The following is a 22567-nucleotide window of genomic DNA, read 5'->3' on the forward strand; positions in this document are numbered from 1 at the left end:
GTGTTTCAGGTAGGGACACAAGTCAGGACACGCTTAAAGAGCCGTCCTGAACCCAGAGCTTCCTGAGAGGTTGAAGCCTCTGTCACAACACAGCTCAGCTCTTCCTCACACCCAGACACAGAGTGCTCAAAGAGCCTACTCAGGCCTAAAGAAAACTTACAGTGTCTTTAGCAAAGTGATTCTGTAAAGAGTCACTTTTACTTGTAAAAGTATAGGTTTCTGCTTGTGTGAGTGAGTGTGTGTGTGTGTTATTATGGAAGGTAATGAAGGTGAAAGTTGCTCAGTTGTGTCCGACTCTTTGTGACCCCATGCAATCCATGCAATTCTCCAGGCCAGAATACTGGAGTGCACAGCCTTTCCCTTCCTCAGGGGATCTTCCCAACCCAGGGATCCCACATTGCAAACAGATTCTTTACCAGCTGAGCCACAAGGGAAGCCCAAGAATACTGGAGAGGGTAGCCTATCCTTTCTCCAGGGGATCTACCCGACCCAGGAATTGAATAGGGTCTCCTGTATTGCAGGTGGATTCTTCACCAACTGAGCTATGAGGGAAGCCCATGGAAGATAATATTCTTCATCAAATATACTTTATTTCAGAGATCATGTCCACTATGTTCACTGGCATTATTTTCAGCACATGCTCTGAAAAATAGCTATTATTTTAAAAACACTATTGCTAAATTTCCAATCTTTAATTTTAAACATGTTTAACTATTTTCAGAGTTTTAAAAACAATTTATCCTTGTCTATATTGAACTTATGATTTTATAAGTGAAATTTATGTCCATATAAAATTACCTTTATTTCATGTTTTTATTACTGTATATTTTTCACACATAAAATTCACTCTTATGTAGTTAAATTTAACAATTTTTAGTACATAGAGATCTGTGCTGCCCTCAGAAAAACCTATTCATATTTCATAGAAATTTAAAAAGAAATGAAAAAAATGAACAAAACCTCAGAAAAATATGGGACTCCATTAAGTACACTATCACATATGAATGTTACCCAAAAAACAGAAGAAACACAGAGGAGAGAAATAAATACTTAAGGAAATGATGGTTGAAAATCTTACAAAGTCGATGATGTAAAGTAAAACATTGTAAATAAAATAAAATACTTTACACAAAACAGTGTAAACATTACTTTACAAATCCAAGAAGGATAAATCCAGATCCACACAGAAACACATAATATTAAAATTGCCAAGAGACAGGAAAAAATCTTCAAAGCAGCAAAAACAAAATGACATTGTATGTATAAGAGATCCAGTTAAGATTAATACTGACTTCTCATCAGAATAAGTAAGACCAGAAAGCTATGGGATCATGTATTTAAAGTGCTGAAGGAAAAAAATGGACAGTCAAGATTCTTTTTTTTTTCCTAGTGTTAAATTTTTTTTTCATTCATTTTTATTAGTTGGAGGCTAATTACTTTACAATATTGTAGTGGGTTTTGTCATACATTGACATGAATCAGCCATGGAGTTACACGTATACCCCATCCCGATCCCCCCTCCCACCTCCCTCTCCACCCGATTCCTCTGGGTCTTCCCAGTGCACCAGGCCCGAGCACTTGTCTCATGCATCCCACCTGGGCTGGTGATTGGTTTCACTTTAGATAATATACATGCTGTTCTCTCCAAACATCCCACCCTCGCCTTCTCCCACAGAGTTCAAAAGTCTGTTCTGTACATCTGTGTCTCTTTTTCTGTTTTGCATATAGGGTTATCATTACCATCTTTCTAAATTCCATATATATGTGTTAGTATGCTTTATCTTTCTGGCTTACTTCACTCTGTATAATGGGCTCCAGTTTCATCCATCTCATTAGAACTGGTTCAAATGAATTCTTTTTAACGGCTGAGTAATATTCCATGGTGTATATGTACCACAGCTTCCTTATCCATTCGTCTGCTGATGGGCATCTAGGTTGCTTCCATGTCCTGGCAATTATAAACAGTGCTGCGATGAACATTGGGGTGCACGTGTCTCTTTCAGATCTGGTTTCCTCGGTGTGTATGCCCAGAAGTGGGATTTCTGGGTTATGGCAGTTCTATTTCCAGTTTTTTAAGAAATCTCCACACTGTTCTCCATAGTGGCTGTACTAGTTTGCATTCCCACCAACAGTGTAAGAGGGTTCCCTTTTCTCCACACCCTCTCTAGCATTTATTGCTTGTAGACTTTTGGATAGCAGCCATCCTGGACAGTCAAGATTCTTATATCCAGGAAAGCAGTCTCTCAAAAATGAGGGCAAAATAGAAGCATTCTTAGATCAATGAAAACAGAAAAACTTTTTACTAATGTTACCCATCCCCCCTTATAAGAAATACTAAAATAAGTTCTTTGATTAAAGGCAGATGACCCCAGATGATAATTAGAATCTATATGATGCAGAAAAAGCACTGGTAAAGATAATTTAGTAATTATAAAAGTCAGTATGGGTGCATATTTTTTCCTGCTTTCCATTTGCTTATCTAAAAAATCACTGTATAAAATAGTAACAATATAAATGTTGAGTGGATAACATATGGAAATGTAATATATTTTACAATAATAGCACAAAGGAAGTGAGTAGAGGCAAAGTTGTTTCAGAATAAGGAAGTTATACTAAATGTCATCTTGAATCTGAGGAACAAATGAAAAGAACTAGAAAGGGTAAACAAGGTTCATATAACAAATACTAAAAATATGCATTTGCTCCTATTTTCTTCCGATTTCTTTAAAAAATACATAAAGTAATAACAGGAATAATGTAAAGTTAAATTTGTAATTATAGAGATGCAACATGCATAATAACAGCACAGAAGGGTAGAAGAGAATAGAGCTATACAGGAGTAACGATTCTACATCCAATGGGCATTGTGAGTATAAATCTAAAGTCAATTCTAAGTTAAGACATATTTGGCAAACGCCACAGAATCCACTAAAAATGTGACTCAAAAATTAAAGGAAAAAACAATGAAGGATTTAAAATGTTATACTAGAAAATATTGACCTAATGCCAGAGTAACTTAACTATGATTATTATGCCATGTGATGCAGTTGAAAAGGTGGGTAACAGGCATATGTAAGAGAGGAATTTTAGCAAAGAGATAAACATTGTAAGAGAGAGTCAAATGAAAATATTATAAGTTAAAAAACATTGCATGAGAGATGGAGAATTCCTTTCACATGCTTACCAATAGACTGATCACATCTGAAGAAAGCGTCAACTTGAAAATAGGCCACAGCATATACACAGTTCATGTTTACTAATTTTGCTACTCTCTAATTACACAGACCATAATATTTTATATTCACATCTGAAATGAATAAAAGTCTATTCTCTACAATGCACATCAACTCTTAGTATCCCCATAATTTTATTTTTTTCCAATCTGATGGATGTGATATGGTTGATGGCTGAGTAAACTTCGGCAAATTACTTAACCTATTTGACCCTCTATTTTCTCATTTGTGAAATGAGATCACGCTACTTACCTTACAGAAATATTGCCAGAATTGAATAAAGATATAGATAAATTACAAGATATTTACTGTACAGTCAATTGTTCCCTTCCACTTATATGCTTCCAAAGCATTTAACAAAGTTTATTATATTCAGTAGGTATTCAAAATATAAAAATTATATTCAGTGTCTCTACTGAAAAAATCATGAAACAAAATAACAAAGAGTTTAAGAGCAAACTATGGAGCCAGATAAACCTGAGTCCAATTGTAGTTCAGTTTTGAGAATTACTATTCATATTAATAAAAAATGGAGATATTTGAATTAGGCACAGAAAAAATAAATGTTTGTGGTGGCAATTCAGAAGGCATAGTAGTTTTAATTATATATCACATCCTTTTTATTTTTTATCTCCTGATACATATACAGCAGAAAATTAATATTTTAATTTATATCATCTATATCAATATTTATGCATCATTAAATGTGGCTATAGAGGAATACCTGTAGGAAATAAAACAGAAAAAGTGAATGTCCTCTAAGAGATATATCACAGATACAAGCCAGGAAGTATTTTACTTTCACCAAGGAACAATTCCAGAAGAGAGGCTATTAAAAACTTGAGGATAAAAGTAGCACTCTCTCTAGTTTTGTTTTTGTATTCACTATAACCATATCACTAAGAACTCAAAGTTTATGTTAACATAGGCCAGTGTTGAAATTTGTCAAAATGGAAACATGTTCAATCTGATATACCTCCAAGTATACATAAAAACTATTTTGCACCATGCTATTTTTGGCCACCTCATGCGAAGAGTTGACTCATTGGAAAAGACCCTGATGCTGGGAGGGATTGGGGGCAGGAGGAGAAGGGGATGACAGAGGATGAGATGGCTGGATGGCGTCACCGACTCGATGGACATGAGTTTGAGTAAACTCCGGGAGTTGGTGATGGACAGGGAGGCCTGGCATGCTGCGATTCATGGGGTCTCAAAGAGTTGGACACGACTGAGCAACTGAACTGAACTGAACTGAATTACATGGGGAAAGCCTTTCGAATAGCAGTCTATAATCAGTATTTCTTTGTAGATACCTGTATTAATTATATCTGTGTTCAGCTGTGAGCAGTAGACACAAAAAACACAGCAATAAGCTTATTGAGCTTTCATTGTATATATATAATAGTGGGGGAGGATGTGAGGCATTTCGTTTTATTTTTGTATGGAAGACACCTGTAACTCAGGACACTGAAACCCCCAGTGGACAGATAGATCCTAGTTCTCAGCACCCAGTGGGAGATAAAGTAGACGTCCTAGATGAGAATAAGCTTACATTGCAGGAGCAGAGGGATACAGATGGAATGTTTATATCCTCAAAATCCATATTCTGAAGCCCTAACCCCTAGTGCAGCTGCGTTTGAAGATGGAGCATCTAACTAATTAAGGTTAAGTGAGGTTGTTAGGATGGGGGCTTCAGTGGATAAAACTAGTCTCCCTATAGTTGAGACACAGGAGCACACACTCCCCATATGTACCCCTCAGGGCCACATGTGAATAAAGAAAGAAGCCAAAAGAGACCCCTCACCAAAAACCGAACTGACCAGAACATGATCTGGGACTTCTCAGGCTCCACAACTGTGAGAAATAAATCCTGGTATCGAAGTCACCCAGGCAACAGAGTTCGGACGGCAGTCCAATCAGACTGATGCAGTTAATAACCTTCCTTCATTCACTACTGAGACACAAAGAGAAAAACCTGGGCACAAGAAGTGTTTAATGTTCCATCCCTAGGCACTCTGCCTGGACTCTTCTTGTCTTTCATCCTAGAGTCGGGGGAAAGAGATGTCCCCTCCCTCCTTGGACAGATTCATCTGAGAAAGAGAGCGAAACAGCAGGGGCCCTGCGAGAGGCTGTCTGGAACCTGACCCATTGAGGAGGAGGAGGAGAATGGAACGTGGGAGGAGGGGGACGGGAGGAAGAGGGGTGTGTCAGCAGTGGGAGGTCAGAGCCTAGACTCCTGGGGAGATGGGGGGGATGGAAAAAAAGGACAAAAAGAGGAAGCTGAGAACTGGAGAACAAAGGGAGAGGACCAAGAGCCGGGGAAGTGGGGTGTGAACGTGAGGCAAGCCAAAGAGTCCCAGTGATGACAAGCGGAAGAGCCAAGGAAACTGGAATCCAGGCCAAGCGGTGCTCTTCCCGGACGTGAACTGCCGCCAGCAGCCCGAGGACAGCCTGGGACAGAGAAGGCTTTTGTGAGAATTATAGGAACAGAAGTGAATGAGAACAGTGCGGTTCCTCTAGTGAGCAAGGGCCTCGTAAAATGAACAGGGCAGGGGCTACCTGTGTTGGAGGCGTCCATCCTTTCTCGGCCAGCGCACGCCCCCCAGGGACGCTCGGCTGGTAGCAGAGCCTGGCTTGGACTGAAGGACTCACTCACCACCTTGTCTGGAGCTCCCATTCAGTACAAGTAACTCAGCAGACATGGCGGTCTTGCCTCTGCTCCCCAACAGGTAGGCATCGTCACATAGCACTCTTGGGAAACAAGGGAACCAATTAACCCCTGCTGGGAAAGTGTTCGCCTCTCTCAATTGAGGGCTGGCAGGATGTGCAGTGCCCTCATTTCAGCAAACTCCTACCTCCAAAGCCCTTCCTCCAACAATATGACATTTCAACTACTACAATGCCTAACAGCCATGCCCTGGAATTATTGAGGAACTGGGAATGAGGTGGGTAGTGACTCATTTGTTATAGTCGGCCCACAGAGAAAGTCTATGAAAGGTACACTTGGACTGGAAACAAAGAATCAGAAGGCATTATGTAGTCTGAAGTCTGGGTCTAGGAGGAGTCTAGACAATGCTCCTTTCAGCAGTAACAGACAGAGGATACTCTTTCCAGAATTAGTCACTTCACTGTAGTGTGTCTCTATCACATACAGTGAATGCAGAGTTCCAGAGGAAAGGAAAGGAAAGATAAGAAGGCCTTCATAAATGAGCAGTGCAAAGAAGTAGAAGAAAACAATGGAAAGGGAAAGACTAGAGATCTCTTCAAGAACTTTGGAGATACCGAGGGAATGTTTCATGCGAGGATGGGCACAATAAAGGAGGAAACAGTAAGGACCCAACAGAAGCAGAAGAGATTAAGAAGAGGTGGCAAGAATACACAGAAGAGCTGTATGAAAAAGGTCTTAATGATCCAGAAAACCACAATGGTGTGGTCACTGACTTGGAGCCTGACATCCCTGCAGTCTGAAGTCAAGTGGGCCTTAGGAAGCATTACTACAAACAAGGCTAGTGGAGGTGATGGAATTCCAGCTGAGCGACTCAAAATTCTAAAAGAATGTTAAAGTGCTGCCCTCGATATGTCAGCATATTTGGAAAATGCGGCAGGGGCCACAGGACTGGAAAAAGTCACTTTTTCACTCCAATCTCAAAGAAGGGCATGCCAAAGAATGTACAAACTACCATACATTTGTACCCACTTCATATACTAACAAGGTTATGCTCAAAATCCTTCAAGCCAGTCTTTGAGGAACCAGACATCAAAGGCAGAGACATCAAATTGTCAACATTCATTGGATCATAGAGAAAGCAAGGGAATTTCAGAACAACATCTACTTTGCTTCATTGACTGTGCTAAAGACTTTGATTGTGTGGATCACAACAAACTCAAACTGTGGGAAATTCTGAAAGAGATGGAAATACCAGACCCCCTTAACTCTCTCCTAAGAAACCTGTATGTGGGTCAAGAAACAACTGTTAGAACCTTACATGGAACAACTGACTAGTAAAAAATTGGGAAAGGAATACAAGGCTGTATATTGTCATCCTGTTCATTTAATTTATATGCAGAGTACACCATGCCAACTGTGGGCTAGATGAACCACAAGTCAGAATCAAGATTGCCAAGAGAAATATCAACAACCTCAAATATGCAGGTGATACCACTCTAATGCCAGAAACTGAAGAGGAACTAAAGAGTCTCTTGATGAGGGTGAAAGAGGAGAATGGAAAAGTTGGCTTAAAACTCAACATTCAGAAAACCAAGATCATCACATCTGTTCTTATTACTTCATGGCAAATAGATAGGGGCAAAGTGGAAGTACTGACAGATTTTCTTTTCTTGGGCTCCAAAATCAGTACAGATAGTGACTGCAGCCATGAAACTAAAAGTTGCTTGCTCCTTAGAAGAAAATCTATGACAAACCTAGACAGTATATTAAAAAGCAGAGACTTCACTTTGTCAACAAAGGTCCATCTAATTAAAGCTATGTTTTTTTCCAGTAGTCATGCATGGATGTGAGAGTTGCACCACAAAGAAGGATGAGCACCAAAGAATTGATGCTTTTGAACTGTGTTGTTGGAGAAGACTCTTGAGAGTCCCTTGGGCTTCAAGGAGATCCAACCAGTCCATCCTAAAGGAAATCAGTCACAAATATTCATTGGAAGGACTGATGTTGGAGCTGAAACTCCAATACTTTGGCCACCTTATGTGAAGAGCTGACTCACTGAAAAAGACCCTGATACTGGGAAAGATTGGAGGCATTAGGAAAGAGGGCAGACGAGGATAAGATGGTAGATAGCATCACCAACTCAATAGACATGAATCTGAAACTCCAGGAGACTGTGAAGGACATTGAAGCCTGTTGTGCTATATAGTCCATGGGGTCGCAGAGAGACAGACGTGACAGTGACCAAACAATTACAACATCGCATATACACCTCAAAAGGGAGAGGCTAAAGCAATGCCCTGAGGTTTAGCAAATAGAGCTTTTACCTGCCTCCAACCCCCAGATATTTCCATCTTCTTTAGGTCACCAAGATTTGCCAGAGAAGGACTCCAATCCACACATCACCACTCTAGATTCTTTTAAGGCATACATACCTCATATGTATTCTTTTGAGGTATACATCATACATACTTCCCAATAGCAATCAGGTCAGGATAACATGAGAAGAACCAGAGAAAAAGAGAGCCATGGGATACTTTAAAGCATATGGACATCTTGTCAAGAAATTTCACAAAAATGTAGGAAAAGACCTAGTAATAGTAGATAAAGAAACAAGGAGAATATCTGTGACTTCGGACCTAGAATATGCCATATATCTCAGCACAACATCTCATGTCTTTTCTCCCCCAGGAGATAATTTGACCAACAGAGGACATAGAAACATGGGTATGTGTCATTTCTCTGGCTCCTCCCACATCGCAAGATATGGTTCTTTGAGTTCAACAGTGGATGCAAAATAGCAGTTTAAACTAAGGCAATGGGATTCAAGTGAGCAGAGAATGGGTGTTATTTTTACCTGTCTTTCCATGGCCTGATCAGAAGCTGCACATCTTATTTAATTTTTGTGATGGTGATGATGGCAAAAGAGGAGAAAAATTAGTGTTTTCTAGGTTCCTGAATAATTCTTAATGCTGACTGTTCCACCGAAAAAAGGAACTGAGAAGAGTTAATCCTTGGGGAGTTGACAGCTGCAATTCACTCCATCTCGAAGGGCCTCTTGGACTTTGTCGTTCCGGAGAGTGAAGATGAAAGGGTTCAGCAAAGGGGTTAACACGGAAATCAACAGGGAGACTATCTTGTTGTACTCAGCTGCCTGAGTTTGCTTGGGTTTCACATAGAGGAACAAGCAGCTGCCGTAGCCGATGACGACAAAGGTGAAGTGGGAAGCACAGGTAGAGAAGGCTTTCCTGCGGCCAGAGGCAGTGGGGATCTTGAGGATGGTGGAGATGATGTAGGTGTAGGAAACAATTGTTGGGGCCAGAGAACCAATGATAATGAAAATAGCCATTAAAAACAGAATAAACTCTGTGAAAAGAGTGTCATCACAGGACAGTTTGAGCAGCTGACCTCGTTCACAGAAAAAATGGTCTAAGACGTTTGATTTGCAGAAGGTAAACTGAAATGTGGCATAGACTGGCCAGATTTCAGAAAGGAACCCAAACATCCATGACCCAATCACCACCAAGATGCAAGTTTGGCTGTCCATAATGGTATTGTACCTCAAAGGGTTACAGACAGCCACGTACCGGTCCACAGCCATTGCTCCCACCAATACAAACTCTGTGGTCCCCAGAGCAAGGTACAGGAAGAGTTGGGCAACACATGCAGCCAGAGACATTGTCTGCATTCCAGGGAGCAGCAACCCCCAGAGCATCGCAGGGACGATAAGGGACGTGATCATGATCTCCAAGGCAGAGAGATGACCAAGGAAGAAATACATGGGGGACTGCAGACGTTTATCGACAGAGACAATCACAATGATGACCATGTTGCCGATTATTGTCACTGAGTAGAAGAGAAAGAATACAGCAAAAAGAACGTAGTGTAGTTCGTGGGACCCTGAGAACCCTAAAAGGCAGAATTCAGTGGCACTTGAGTGATTACTCATCATTCAGTCCTTGTTTCTGCTCCTTGGGAAACCTAGAGATCAGAAGAAAAGAAACATTGCTCCACATGGTCCTTCTCTCAGAGAGAAGGAGCACAGATGAGGATGAGGAACTATTTCCAGTCTGGTGACCAGGTGAGGGGCCCCTACTTGGATGCTCTGGACAAAGTCAGACCTAAATGTTGTCACCTCAATCCAGCTAAAAGTTCACTGCCTGGAATGGATGAAGAAACCATCATCTCTATGCTGTGAACAAAACCTCCCTTGGCTTTTTCCCCAACTAGATGTGCTTTCTCATAGGAAACAAAGGTTAAGACTTGAAAGAAGCCAGTTTTGATGGTGTGTCAGCCCCTTGGGTATGGGGCTTGTTCTTTTCTCTTAAGCTAATTGTAGCAGGTGACATAGTAGCATTTAAGAAGATGTTCAAAGGACTGAAATTTACCCTATGCTTCATCCTGATTGGTACTACAGAGACCCACCTTGGGGTCAGCAGAAGAAAGGCAAGGGGGTCTAAGAGCATTATCTCTGGTTTCTCCAGATTTTAAAATTTCCCTATTCCCATTAGTGCTCCAAATGGAAACTCTCTGAGCCTGGGATAAATTTCTAGGTAGATTCATTCCTATTTAATTCTATTTTTTGCAAAGTCTGGGGAGGAAGGAAAGATGGTGCCCAGCACTGACAAGTTTAGATCCAAGGCTCTCAGACACTACAGTTGCCTGAATCTCTACCACTTCATCCATCCCACCGCACTAATGTCATCTCATTAGGAACTCTTTCCAGTCACCCTCCCCTACATTGGAAAGACATGGTATTCTTCGACTTCCATTTTCTTCCTAGCACTTATTATTACCTGATATTATTTTTGTGTTTAATTGTTTATCCCAACCTTACTTGCATATGAAATAAATGAAGCAGTGTACAAAACAAATATCCCTGCACTGTGGAGCTTATATCCAAGGGAGCAATGGAGATTATTCCAGACACAAAACAAAGAAGGGAAGTATTTAAGATGTTAGTTTACTAAACAGGCCATAGAAAAATAAAGCAAGAAACAGGGACAGGAAATTTAATTTTATTTATTCATGGTCCATGTATGATGTTAGATATAAACCCATCAGAACAAAGATGCATCTTCTGTGCACTACACATAATCATATACAGAAAAATACATTATATGCAAGCTATTCTTGAGACAAGTAGTGGTGAAAATATGACCATTTCTGGTAGAAGATGGACGTATGAAAGTTTAATATATGGTTTAAAAGTACAAGGCCCTGACCAAGGCTCATAAGCCGTGTCCCCTCCATTCTATTATTCTTGGTCTGCTTTCCTTCTTGCTACCATTTCCCCTTCCTCTCTCCCCTTCCTGAGACCTCCCCAATCCCTCCGTAAATCTTTCACTGACGGGAATCCAGGCTTCAAAGACAGAACTACTGAGGGATCTCTGTGGTCTGCTTCTCCCCAGTTTTGGGTAACCATCACTAGACAAACACGAGAGAGGAGCCTGCTGACCGACATCAGGAGCTGAGCCTGCAGGAGCCCGGGTCAGAGAGGAGCTGACTCTGCCCTCTGCTCTGCAGCGGGATGAGGAGAGGAGCCCATTTCCCAGCTGCTCCCCTGACCAGTCTTCAGACTCTCGGCGTCCTTCCTCTAGAAGGCAGCCAAGCCAGAACTCCCCATCCTCATCCTCTCCAACATGTCCCTTTGTACAGGGGAACCCTGAGAAGATGCTCACCTTGAAGCACGGGCTCCTCTGCCACTTCTGACGCTCACTGGGGCTTGGGCAGGGCTGGTCCTGTATGGCTCCTGCTGAGCTGAGCACAGGGGTCAGAGCTACTTGGTGCTGCGTCCATGCACGGTGAAGGAAAGTGTCCTCGGGAGGAGTTAAGAAAAACACCCAGAAATAACAGTGCTGTGGGGAGCTAAGGGTCTCTCTCCTCTCCCATTTCCCTCCTTCCCAAGGGCACTTAGTCACTGAGGACCCTGCTCTTAATTAACCCAGGCTTAGGGCATCCCTCAGCAAGCAGTCTGGGGAGAGCTGAACAAACTTTTATTCATTCCCATCCTTGAGCAATTAAGTTTCAGAACTTTTTCAACTTTTTTGCTTAATGGGAAACCCAAGATCTCACCAGAGGCTTTTCAATTCAAGGCTGCCTTCTCAAAGACCCCAAGTCTAGGCTTCCAGAAGATGTCTCAAACTCTGAGCAGATCACCCCTTCTGTTCTTTATCCTATGCTCTCCCCAGGATTCACTTGATAATTGGAGCCAAATTCAGCTCCGTCACCCTCCAATAGGAAAATCCATAACTGACCTCTAAAATATGGCCCAATATCCAAAAAAGGGCTGCATTTTGTTCTCAGTCAAAACTTAACCTCAACAAAAATCCCCTGAGGACCCCCAAAACCCCATGGAAAGTTTCTACCCCTAAGTCTAACTGCTCTAGGCTATTGTCTCAGGTTTCCACTCTTCTCATACATGTGCCTTTGTATGATTCCAAGCAAGGCTCTTGCAGACATTTATCTCCATGGAATGTCCCTGATCACCAGCTGGCCAATTCCATGGAGGAAGAATATAAAAGTAGCCTAATTCAGGTAGTTATATTTACAACCTGGTACAACTGGAAAATATAAATCAGTGCTGGAATGAGGCAGACATGTGAAAGTTACAAAGCATTTATTGAAATTTGTATTTCAAGTATATATTTTATATATACCTGTTAAATCTGAGACTGTCACTGTTGCAGAAGGCTATAAATTGAGAATAATATTCCTTCCATCCTTCAAACTGCCCATGCCCAGCCAGATTGCAATATAATCTTAGACAATCTTAAAAAATCTTGTAAGCAGATATCTACATATTCCTTTGAACAAAATGTTGCAAAAATCTGTTATACACCATTTTCCCTTTCATTTAACAGTATATGAAAGATACTCTCCCATATCAACACATGCTGCTCTCCTTCTTTTTTTTGCATAGTATTCCTTCATATGGATGTCCCGGTCTTTATTAGGCAGCCCTCTGTTGATCAACTTCATTGTTTTCATTATAAAAATTAAGCTACACTGTTTTCAAAATTGATAAGTCCACAAAAATTTTTATATATGGAAAAATTCTTAGAGTTAAAATTTCTAGGTGAAGGAATTCCACGCGTGTTGTACCTACAGCATTTTATTGGCACTGAATACTCTACAGATTTGGGGTTGATTTGAACAACCATGAGGACCATATGGTAGGAGAGCTCTTGATCTCCTGATGTAATTCTCACCCAAAATATAATCAGAATTTGAGGTTAATTTTAAATTAAAAGATAAAAAATAAGGCATATTTAAAAAGAAAACAAATTAAAACCCAATGAAATGGTAAAAGTTCTGTAAGGGTGGGATGTTTCGAAAAAACAGCATGTATGTTATCTATGGTGAAACAGATCACCAGCCCAGGTGGGATGCATGAGACAAGTGCTCCGGCCTGGTGCACTGGGAAGGCCCAGAGGAATCGGGTGAAGAGGGAGGTGGGAGGGGGGATCGGGATGGGGAATACGTGTAACTCTATGGCTGATTCATATCAATGTATGACAAAACCCACTGAAATGTTGTGAAGTAATTAGCCTCCAACTAATAAAAAAATAAAAAACATTACCAACACTGACTCAGAAAGAAACTGAGCAACCAGAAATGTCTAAATATGTTCAGTGAACTGAATTCATTAGAATTGAACTGAATTAGAAACATTCTCAGGGCTTCCCAGGTGGCTCAGTGGGTAAAGAATTCTCTTGTAATGTAGGAGACACAGGAGATGTGAACTGATCTTTGGATCAGGAAGATAACCTGGAGGAGGGCATAGCAACCCACTCCCCATATTCTTGCCTTAGAATCTCTTGCACAAGGGAGCCTGGTTGGCTTCAGTCCACAGGGTTGCAAAAAGTCAAATATGATTGAAGCAACTGACCACAGCAAGAGAAACATTCTCGGAAATTACAATTTCAGATGGACTTACTGGTGGATTCTATCAAATGTTTAAGGAAGAAATAGTGCCACTCTTATAAAAATCTTCCAAAAATTAAGTGGAAACAACTCTGCTCCATTCCTCTTATTATCTTATTGTTATACCACCATTATCTTGGCATTGAAGACACCACAGAAAAGTAAATCTATGAACCAATATTCCTCATAAATAGAAATGAAAAAATCCTCAATAAAATACTTGAAAATTAAACTCAACAACTATGCCATAAAAATTAGGGATTTAATTTCAGAAATGGCAGATTGATTTAATACTTAGAGATCAATCAATATAATTCATCATGCTTAATAGTATTAAAGATCAGTTCAGTTCAGTTCAATCGCTCAGTCATGTCCGACTCTGCGACCCCATGGACTGCAGCATGCCAGGCTTCCCTGTCCATCGACAACTTCCGGACCCTACTCAAACTCATGTCCATTGAGTCAGTGATGCCATCCAATCATCTCATCCTCTGTTGTCTCCTTTTCCTCCCGCCTTCAATCTTTCCCAGCATCAGGGTCTTTTCCAATGAGTCAGTTCTTGGCATTAGGTGGCCAAAGTATTGGAGTTTCAGCTTCAACATCAGTCCTTCCAGTGAATATTCAGGACTGATCTCCTTTAGGATGGACTGGTTGGATCTCCTTGCAGTCCAAGGAACTCTCAAGAGTCTTCTCCAACACCACAGTTCAAAAACATCAATTCTTCAGGGGTCAGCTTTCTTTGTAGTCCAACTCTCACATCCATACATGACTACTGGAAAAACCATGGCTTTGACTAGACAGATCTTTGTTGGAAAAGTAATGTCTCTGCTTTTTAATATGCTGTCTAGGTTGGTCATAGGTTTTCTTACAAGGAGCAAGTATCTTTTAATTTCATGGCTGCAGTCTCCATCTGCAGTGATTTTGGAGCCCCCCAAAATAAAGTCTGTCACTGTTTCTATTGTTTCCCCATCTATTTGCCATGAAGCAACGGGACCAAATGCCATGATCTTAGTTTTCTGAATGTTGAGTTTTAAGCCAACTTTTTCACTCTCCTCTTTCTCTTTCATCAAGGGGCTCTTTAGTTCTTCTTCACTTTCTGCCATAAGGGTGGTGTCATCTGCATATCTGAGGTTACTGTTATTTCTCCTGGCAATCTTGATTCCAGCTTATGCTTCATTCAGCGCAGCATTTCTCATGATGTACTCTGCATTTAAGTTAAATAAGCAGGGTGACAATATACAGCCTTGACGTAATACTTTCCCTATTTGGAACCAGTCTGTTGTTCCATGTCCAGTTCTAACTGTTGCTTCCTGACCTGCATACAGATTTCTTAAGAGGCAAGTCAGGTGGCCTGGTATTCCCATCTCTTTAAGAATTTTCCACAGTTTGTTGTAATCTACACAGTCAAAGGCTTTGGCATAGTCAATAAAGCAGAAATAGATGTTTTTCTGGAACTCTCTTGCTTTTTCGATGATCCAGCAGATGTTGGCAAATTGATCTCTGGTTCCTCTGCCTTTTCTAAATCCAGCTTGAACATCTGGAAGTCACGGTTCATATACTGTTGAAGCCTGGCTTGGAGAATTTTGAGCATTACTTTGCTAGCCTGTAAGATGAGTGCAAATGTGCGGTAGTTTGAGCATTCTTTAACATTGCCTTTCTTTGGGGTTGGAATGACTACTGACCTTTTCCAGTCCTGTGGCCACTGCTGAGTTTTCCAAATTTGCTGGCATATTGAGTGCAGCACTTTCAGAGCATCATCTTTTAGGATTTGAAATAGCTCAACTGGAATCTATCACCTCCACTAGCTTTGTTCATACTGATGCTTCCTAATGCCCGCTTGACTTCACATTCCAGGATGTCTAGCTCTAGGTGAGTGATCACACCATCGTGATTATCTGGGTCATGAAGGTCTTTTTTGTACAGTTCTTCTGTGTATTCTTGCCACCTCTTCTTAGTATCTTCTGCTTCTGTTTGGTCAGAAGCAGAATTTGGTCAGAATTTCTGTCCTTTATTGAGCCCATCTTAGCATGAAATGTTCCCTTGGTATCTCTAATTTTCTTGAAGAGATCTCTAGTCTTTCCCATTCTGTTGTTTTCCTCTATTTCTTTGCATTGATCACTGAGGAAGGCTTTCTCATCTCTCCTTGCTATTCTTTGGAACTCTGCATTGAAATGGGTATATCTTTCCTTTTCTCCTTTGCCTTTTGCTTCTCTTCTTTTCACAGCTATTTGTAAGTCCTCTTCAGACAGCCATTTTGCTTTTTTGCATTTATTTTTCTTGGGGATGGTCTTCATCCCTGTCTCCTGTACAATGTCAGGAACCTCTGTCCATAGTTCTTCAGGCAGTCTATCAGATCTAATCCCTTGAATCTATTTGTCATATGTATACCTATGTTATATGTATACCTATGGCCAATTCATGTTGATGTATGGCAGAAACCATCACAATATTATAATTATCTAAATAAAAGTCTAATTAAATTAGACTTTAAAAAGTTTAATTAAAAATTAAAATTAAAAAAATCAATTGAAGATATATGTTTGAATCTGTGCCTGAATTTTCTATTTTATTGGTCTGCATGTCCCTTGATCTGCATGATGTTATGTCAATAACATTCTGTCCTGATTGTTTGTGTCTTTTTAGTCACTAAGTCATGTTCAACTCTTTTTTGTGATCCCATAGACTGTATCCTGCCAAGCCCTTCTGTCCATGGGATTTTCTAGACAAGAATACTGGGGTGGGTTGCTGCTCCTTCTCCAGGGGATCTTCCCAACCCAGGGGATCTTCCCAACCCAGGGATTGAACCTGTGTCTCCTACATTGACAGGAAGTTTCTTTAACTCCGAGCCACCAAGGAAACCCTCTGTCTTGATTACTATACCTTACTATAAGACTTTATAGTAAGTCTTTTAAGGCATACTGTGAGTCCTCCAGTTTTGTTCCTTCATAAAAAAATTTATTGGGTGTTCTAGGTCCTTCATATTTTCATAGAAACCTTAGAGTCACCTTTATAATGTTTTTTTAAAAAGCCTCCTGGGATTTCACTGAAATTGTATTGTGTCTATATACTAATATGGAGAGATTTGAAGTTCTAACACAATTGCAGTTGCATGCGACCATGGGGTCCCAAAGAGTCGGACACGACTGAGGGACTTCACTTCACTTTGGTTGCTTGTGGGTCAAGAAATCAACAATTCACATATCATAAGGGCGTGCAAACCAATCCAGAATCTATGGAGTGTAACTTGGTCCCAATAGAAAGCAATAGCTAAAATATATCTAACTTTTGAACTAAAAATTTCAGTTCTATGGATTTGCTCCATATACAAAAATTTGTATTGACTTATAAATGTCTGACAATTTATAACATCAATTTCATAAGAAAAATAGAAAAAACAACAAGAACTTATTAATTGAGGGCTTGCACATAAGGACATGTATAAAATGAAAAACTATGTAAAACAGTAATGCAACATGTGTTGATATGAGAGAGACTCTTTTGTATGCTGTTAAGTGAGAGAGTAATGGGGTGGCAAAGAGTTGGACACTACTGAGAAACTGAACCCAACAACAAAAGTTGTAAAACAGATTTTCACAGCATTTTCTTCAAAAGAAAATGTAGATGCCTGCTTAGGAAATTTCTCTGAGATTATATAGCAACTGGATTGGGATCCGACAGTTTGAGGAATGGAAGGAATATTATTCTCAAATTATATCCTTCTATACCAGTTGACATTCTCGAATTTAACAAGTATGTTTAAAATAGAATCCAAAAATCTCCGTAAATGTTTTGTAAGTTTCACACATGTGTCTCACCCCAGCACCAAGCAGATTTTCACTTTAAGTTTTGTCTGTCATTTCAGGTTGTAACTATAATGACCGCCATTAGGCTGTCCTTAAGCTCTTCCTACACAGAAGTGCCAAGCTGGTGATTAGGGACATGCCATGGAGATAAATGTCTGCAAGCACCTTGCTTGAGTGCTAATAGATGCACAGGTATGAGAATAGTGGACACCTGAGACAGTAGAGAGGAACAGAGTTGGATTTGGGGGAGGAAATGCCTCATGGGATTTTCAGGGGTCTACAGGGTCATTACCAGGAGTCTCTGCATTATGAGCCAAGGAGAAATAGGCTTTGGGGGAGGGGAGTTGCTGAAGTTAAGATTTGAGATCCAAATGCAGGCGTTGTTTAAACATTGAGGTATATTTTTGAGTCAATCGTTGGAGGTTCCTATAGCTGGATGAAGAGGGAGCTCATTTTGACTCCAATTATCTAAGAGAATCCTGGGAAGAGCTTAGGACAAAGAGCAGAAGGGGTGACCTACTCAGAGCCTGAGACATCTTCTGGGAACCTAGACTTCAGGCCTCTGAGAAGGCAGCCTTGGTATTGAGAAGCCTCTGGTGAGATTTTAGGTTTCCCATTGAACAAAAAGCTGAAAAACTTCTGAAAAGTAATTGCTCAGGGATGGGAAGGACTAAAAGTTTGTTCTACTCTCCCAAGACTGGATGCCCTAAGCCTGGGCTAATTAAGATCAGGGTCCTCAGTGACTAAGTGCCCTTGGGAAGGAGGGAAGTGGGAGAGAAGGAGAGAGAGACCCTTAGCTCCCCACAGCACTGTTATTTCTGGGTGTTTTTCCTAACTCCTCCCGAGGACACTTTCCTTCACTGTGCATGGATGCAGCACCAAGAAGCTCTGACCCCTGTGCTCAGCTCAGCAGGAGCCAGACGGGACCAGCCCTGCCCAAGCCCCAGCGAGCGTCAGGAGTGGCAGAGGAGCCCGTGCATCGAGGTGAGTGTCTTCTCAGGGTTCCCCTGTACAAGGGACGTGTCAGAGAGGATGAGGATGGGAGTTCTGCCTTGGCTGCCTTCTAGAGGAAGGACGCCGAGAGTCTGAAGACTGGGCAGGGGAGCAGCTGGGAAATGGGCTCCTCTCCTCATCCCGCTGCAGAGCAGAGGCCAGAGTCAGCTCCTCTCTGACCTGGAGCTCCTGCAGGCTCAGCTCCTGATGTCGGTCAGCAGGCTCCTCTCTCCTTTCATGTGTCTTCATCGAGTGGTGGTTACCCAAAACTGGGGAGAAGCAGACCCCTGAGATTTCCCAGTGGTTCTGTCTTTGAAGCCTGGATTCCCATCAGTGTAAGATGTACAGAGGTATTGGGGAGGTCTCAGGAAGCGATGAGAGGAAGGGAAAACGGTAATGTGAGGAAGGCAGGCAAACCGAGAAGAGTAGGACCTCAGGGCTACGGCCTTTCTACGCTGACCAGGACCATGTGGTATTCAGTCACAAAGCCTGTGTCCATTCACTCATCATTTGCCAAAAGTTTTCAGCATTTGTCTCCAGAATGTTTATGTATATGTATCTATAATATATACAGAGGACATTTCCTTGCCTCCATGGAGTTTACATTCCAGTGTCACAGTTCAACAAAATAAATGAATTTCCTCTCCTGCATCCTTGTTTCATTTTTCTATGGCATGATGAGGAAACTATTTTATATACTTGTTTATGGAATAGTTTCCATTCTCTCCTTGAATATAAGCACTGCAGCACAGGGATTTTTAGTTTGCTGTGTTCACTGCAGCATTTGTTTAATGTTAAATTAAAATGAGAAATTGAATGTATAACATAACGTCAGATAGTAACGTGTTATGAAGAAAGCCGACTGTCAAGAATGAACAGGTCTATCACGTTTTGGAGAAGGTGAGTGGAAAGAGTCCTCTGAGGAGAGGAAATTAGCCTGGTGGGATAGATGAAGTGAGGCACAGACATCCAGGCAACCTGAGTAACTGAGAACCTTGGATCTAAACTTGTGACAGTCAGGTACCATCTTTCTTTCCTGTCAAGACTTTGGGCGGGGGAAATGGCGTAAGAGAAGATTGAATCTGCTCAGGGAAGTCATCCCAAGCTCCAGAGTTTCCATTTGGAATACTACCTGATTTGTAACATAGAGATCTTAAAGTCTGGGGAAAGCAGAGATGTTGCTCCGGGACCCTCTGCCTCTCCTCTGCTGAACCCAAGGGGATCTCTGTAATACCCATCAGGATGAAGGGTGGGATAAAATTCACTATTTTGAACATCCTCTGGAATGTCACTATATCATCTGCTATAGGTAAGCTAAGAGGAAAGAACAAACCCCGGATCTAAGGGACTGGCTCAGCATCAAAACTGGCCTCCTTCAAGGCTTAACCTTTGTGCCCTGTGAGAAAGGAGGGGAAAAAAGACAAGAGAGGTGTTCCTCACACAAGTGGAGAGGATGGGATCTTCATCCATTGCAGGCAGTGAACTTTCAGCTGGACCGGAGGTGACAGCATTTAGGTCTGACTTTGTGCAGAGCATCCTCATAGGGTTAGCTAGCCTGGTCCCCAGGTTGGAAATGTTTCCTCATCCTAGGCTGTCCTTCTCTCTTGAGAGCAAGACCTTGTGGAGCAGCATTTCTTTTCTTTTCATCTCTAGGGTTCCCAAGGAGCAGAAATAAGGGCTGAATGATGAGCAATCACTCAAGTGCCACTGAATTCTGCCTTTTAGGGTTCCCTGGGTCCCAGGAACTACATCACATTCTTTTTGCTGTATTCTTTCTCTTCTACTCAGTGACAATAATGGGGAACACCATCATCATCGTGATTATCTGTGTTGATAAACATCTACATTCCCCCATGACCATTTCTTCCTTGGTCATCTCTCTGTCTTGGAAATGCTGACAACATCTATTATCGTCCCCGTGATGCTCTGGGGGTTGCTGCTCCCTGGGATGCAGACAATATCTCTGGCTGCATGTGTGGCCCAGCTCTTCATGTACCTTGCTCTGGGGACCACAGAGTTTGCACTGTTGGGAGTGATGGCTGTGGACCGGTACGTGGCTGTCTGTAACCCTCTGAGGTACAACACCATTATGAACAGCCACACCTGCATCTCGGTGGTGATTGGGTCATGGGTGTTCGGGTTCCTTTCTGAAATCTGGCCAGTCTATGCCACATTTCAGTTTACCTTCTGCAAATCAAACGTCTTAGACCACTTTTTCTGTGACCGAGGTCAGTTGCTCAAACTATCGTGTGATGACACTGTTTTCACAGAGTTTGTTCTGTTTTTAATGGCTATTTTCATTATCATTGGCTCACTGGTTCCAACAATTGTTTCCTACACCTACATCATCTCCACCATCCTCAGGATCCCCACTGCCTCTGGCCGCAGGAAAGCCTTCTCTACCTGTGCTTCCCACTTCACCTTTGTCGTCATCGGCTATGGCAGCTGCTTGTTCCTCTATGTGAAACCCAAGCAAACTCAGGCAGCTGAGTACAACAAGACAGTCTCCCTGCTGATTTTTGTGTTAACCCCTTTGCTGAACCCTTTCATCTTCACTCTCCGGAATGATAAAGTCAAACAGGCCCTTCGAGATGGAGTGAAAAGCTGCTGTCAACTCCTCAAGTATTAACTCTTCTCTCAATTTAGATGATATGATCTTGACTCAAGATTACTCAGTTACCTAGAAAATGCTACCCTTACCATTGTCTCTGTTACAAAAACATAATAGAATGTACAACTCCTGATCAGGCCATGGAAGACAAGGCATGTAAAAATGAGATCTGTACTCAACTCACTAGAAACTCACAGTGTTTGTTTCAATTTGCTTCCCCTGTGAACTCAAGAAAGCATATTCTGAGCATGTGGGAAGACCTAGGAAAAAGAAAAGCGTACATTTTCATGAAAGTTCTGTTGGACCCATATTGGTTTATAATTCACCTTGAAAATGTGTTTCCTGGGGGAGTAATGAAATGGGCGTGTGAGCGGGTGAGATAGATGAATAATGAGTTCAAAGGCAGAGATGTGCACTGTATTTCTTCATCAGCTCTTCCTAGTTCTTTTCCTATATTTTTGCAAATTTCTTGAAAAGATGGCCATAAGTTTTAAAATATCCTGCTTCTCTTTGTCTCTGTGTGTTTCATATTTTCCTGGACTCCTTCTACCGCAAAGTACATATGATGTTATATCCATTTTGCCACAGAATGAATCTAGAGTGGTGCTGTGGAGACGGGAACCCTTCTCCCTTGGCAAATATTGGTGATATAAGGATATGGAAATATTTGGGTCAGAAGGAGGACAAACTTCCTTTCGCTAACCTTCAGGGTATTGCTTTAGCCCCTCCCCTTGAGGTGTATGCGTGGCGGAGACAGATATGAGTGAGAAGACTGGTTCTGGAGGGAACCTCTTGTGTTTCACTGTTGCTGAAAACAGCTCTTTCTGTTCTGACCTCCTCCAGACCCAGATTTCAGGCTGAATGGCGCATTTTGAGTCTTTGTTTTCAAATCCAAGTGTCCCTTTTGTAGGTTTTCTCTGCGCGCCATCCATAACAAACGAGTCACTACCCACTTCATTCCCAGCTCCTCAGCAATCCCAGGGCATGGCTGTTTGACAGCGTAAGGATTGAAATTTCACATTGTGGAGGAAGGGCTTTGGAGGTGGGAGTTTACTGACAATGATGGCACTCAGTACATCCTACCAGCTCTGAACTGAGAGAGGCAACTGAGCTGCCCAGCAGAGGTTGATGGGCTTACTTATGTTTTCCAAGGGTACTGTGTGAGGGTGCCTTTCTGACGGTGAGCACAGGCAAGACCACCTTGCCTGCTGAGTTACTTGTACTGAACAGGACCCCGAGAGAAGGTGGTGAGTGAGGCCTTCAATCCCACCCATGCTCTGCTAGCAGCAAAGGGGCCCTGGTGGGACTGTGCTGGCTGAGAAAGGGTTGAAGACTC

General features: G+C 41.7%; 2 protein-coding genes across 2 annotated transcripts; one reads left to right on the top strand and one right to left on the bottom strand.

Annotated features, from left to right (window-relative positions):
* Positions 1 to 8905: 8905 nt before the first annotated feature.
* Positions 8906 to 9850, bottom strand: LOC122674894 (olfactory receptor 9A4-like). Its single transcript, XM_043873507.1, has one exon. It carries the CDS (start codon positions 9848 to 9850, stop codon positions 8906 to 8908), a length of 945 nt encoding a protein of 314 aa, XP_043729442.1.
* Positions 9851 to 20311: 10461 nt separating this feature from the next.
* LOC122673923 (olfactory receptor 9A4-like) lies at positions 20312 to 21249 on the top strand. The gene has a single exon (XM_043871806.1). The coding sequence runs from the start codon at positions 20512 to 20514 to the stop codon at positions 21247 to 21249; it is 738 nt and encodes a 245-aa protein (XP_043727741.1). The 5' UTR covers positions 20312 to 20511.
* Positions 21250 to 22567: the final 1318 nt, after the last annotated feature.

Source organism: Cervus elaphus, chromosome 18 (genome assembly GCF_910594005.1).
Source record: "Cervus elaphus chromosome 18, mCerEla1.1, whole genome shotgun sequence".
Taxonomy (NCBI): domain Eukaryota; kingdom Metazoa; phylum Chordata; class Mammalia; order Artiodactyla; family Cervidae; genus Cervus; species Cervus elaphus.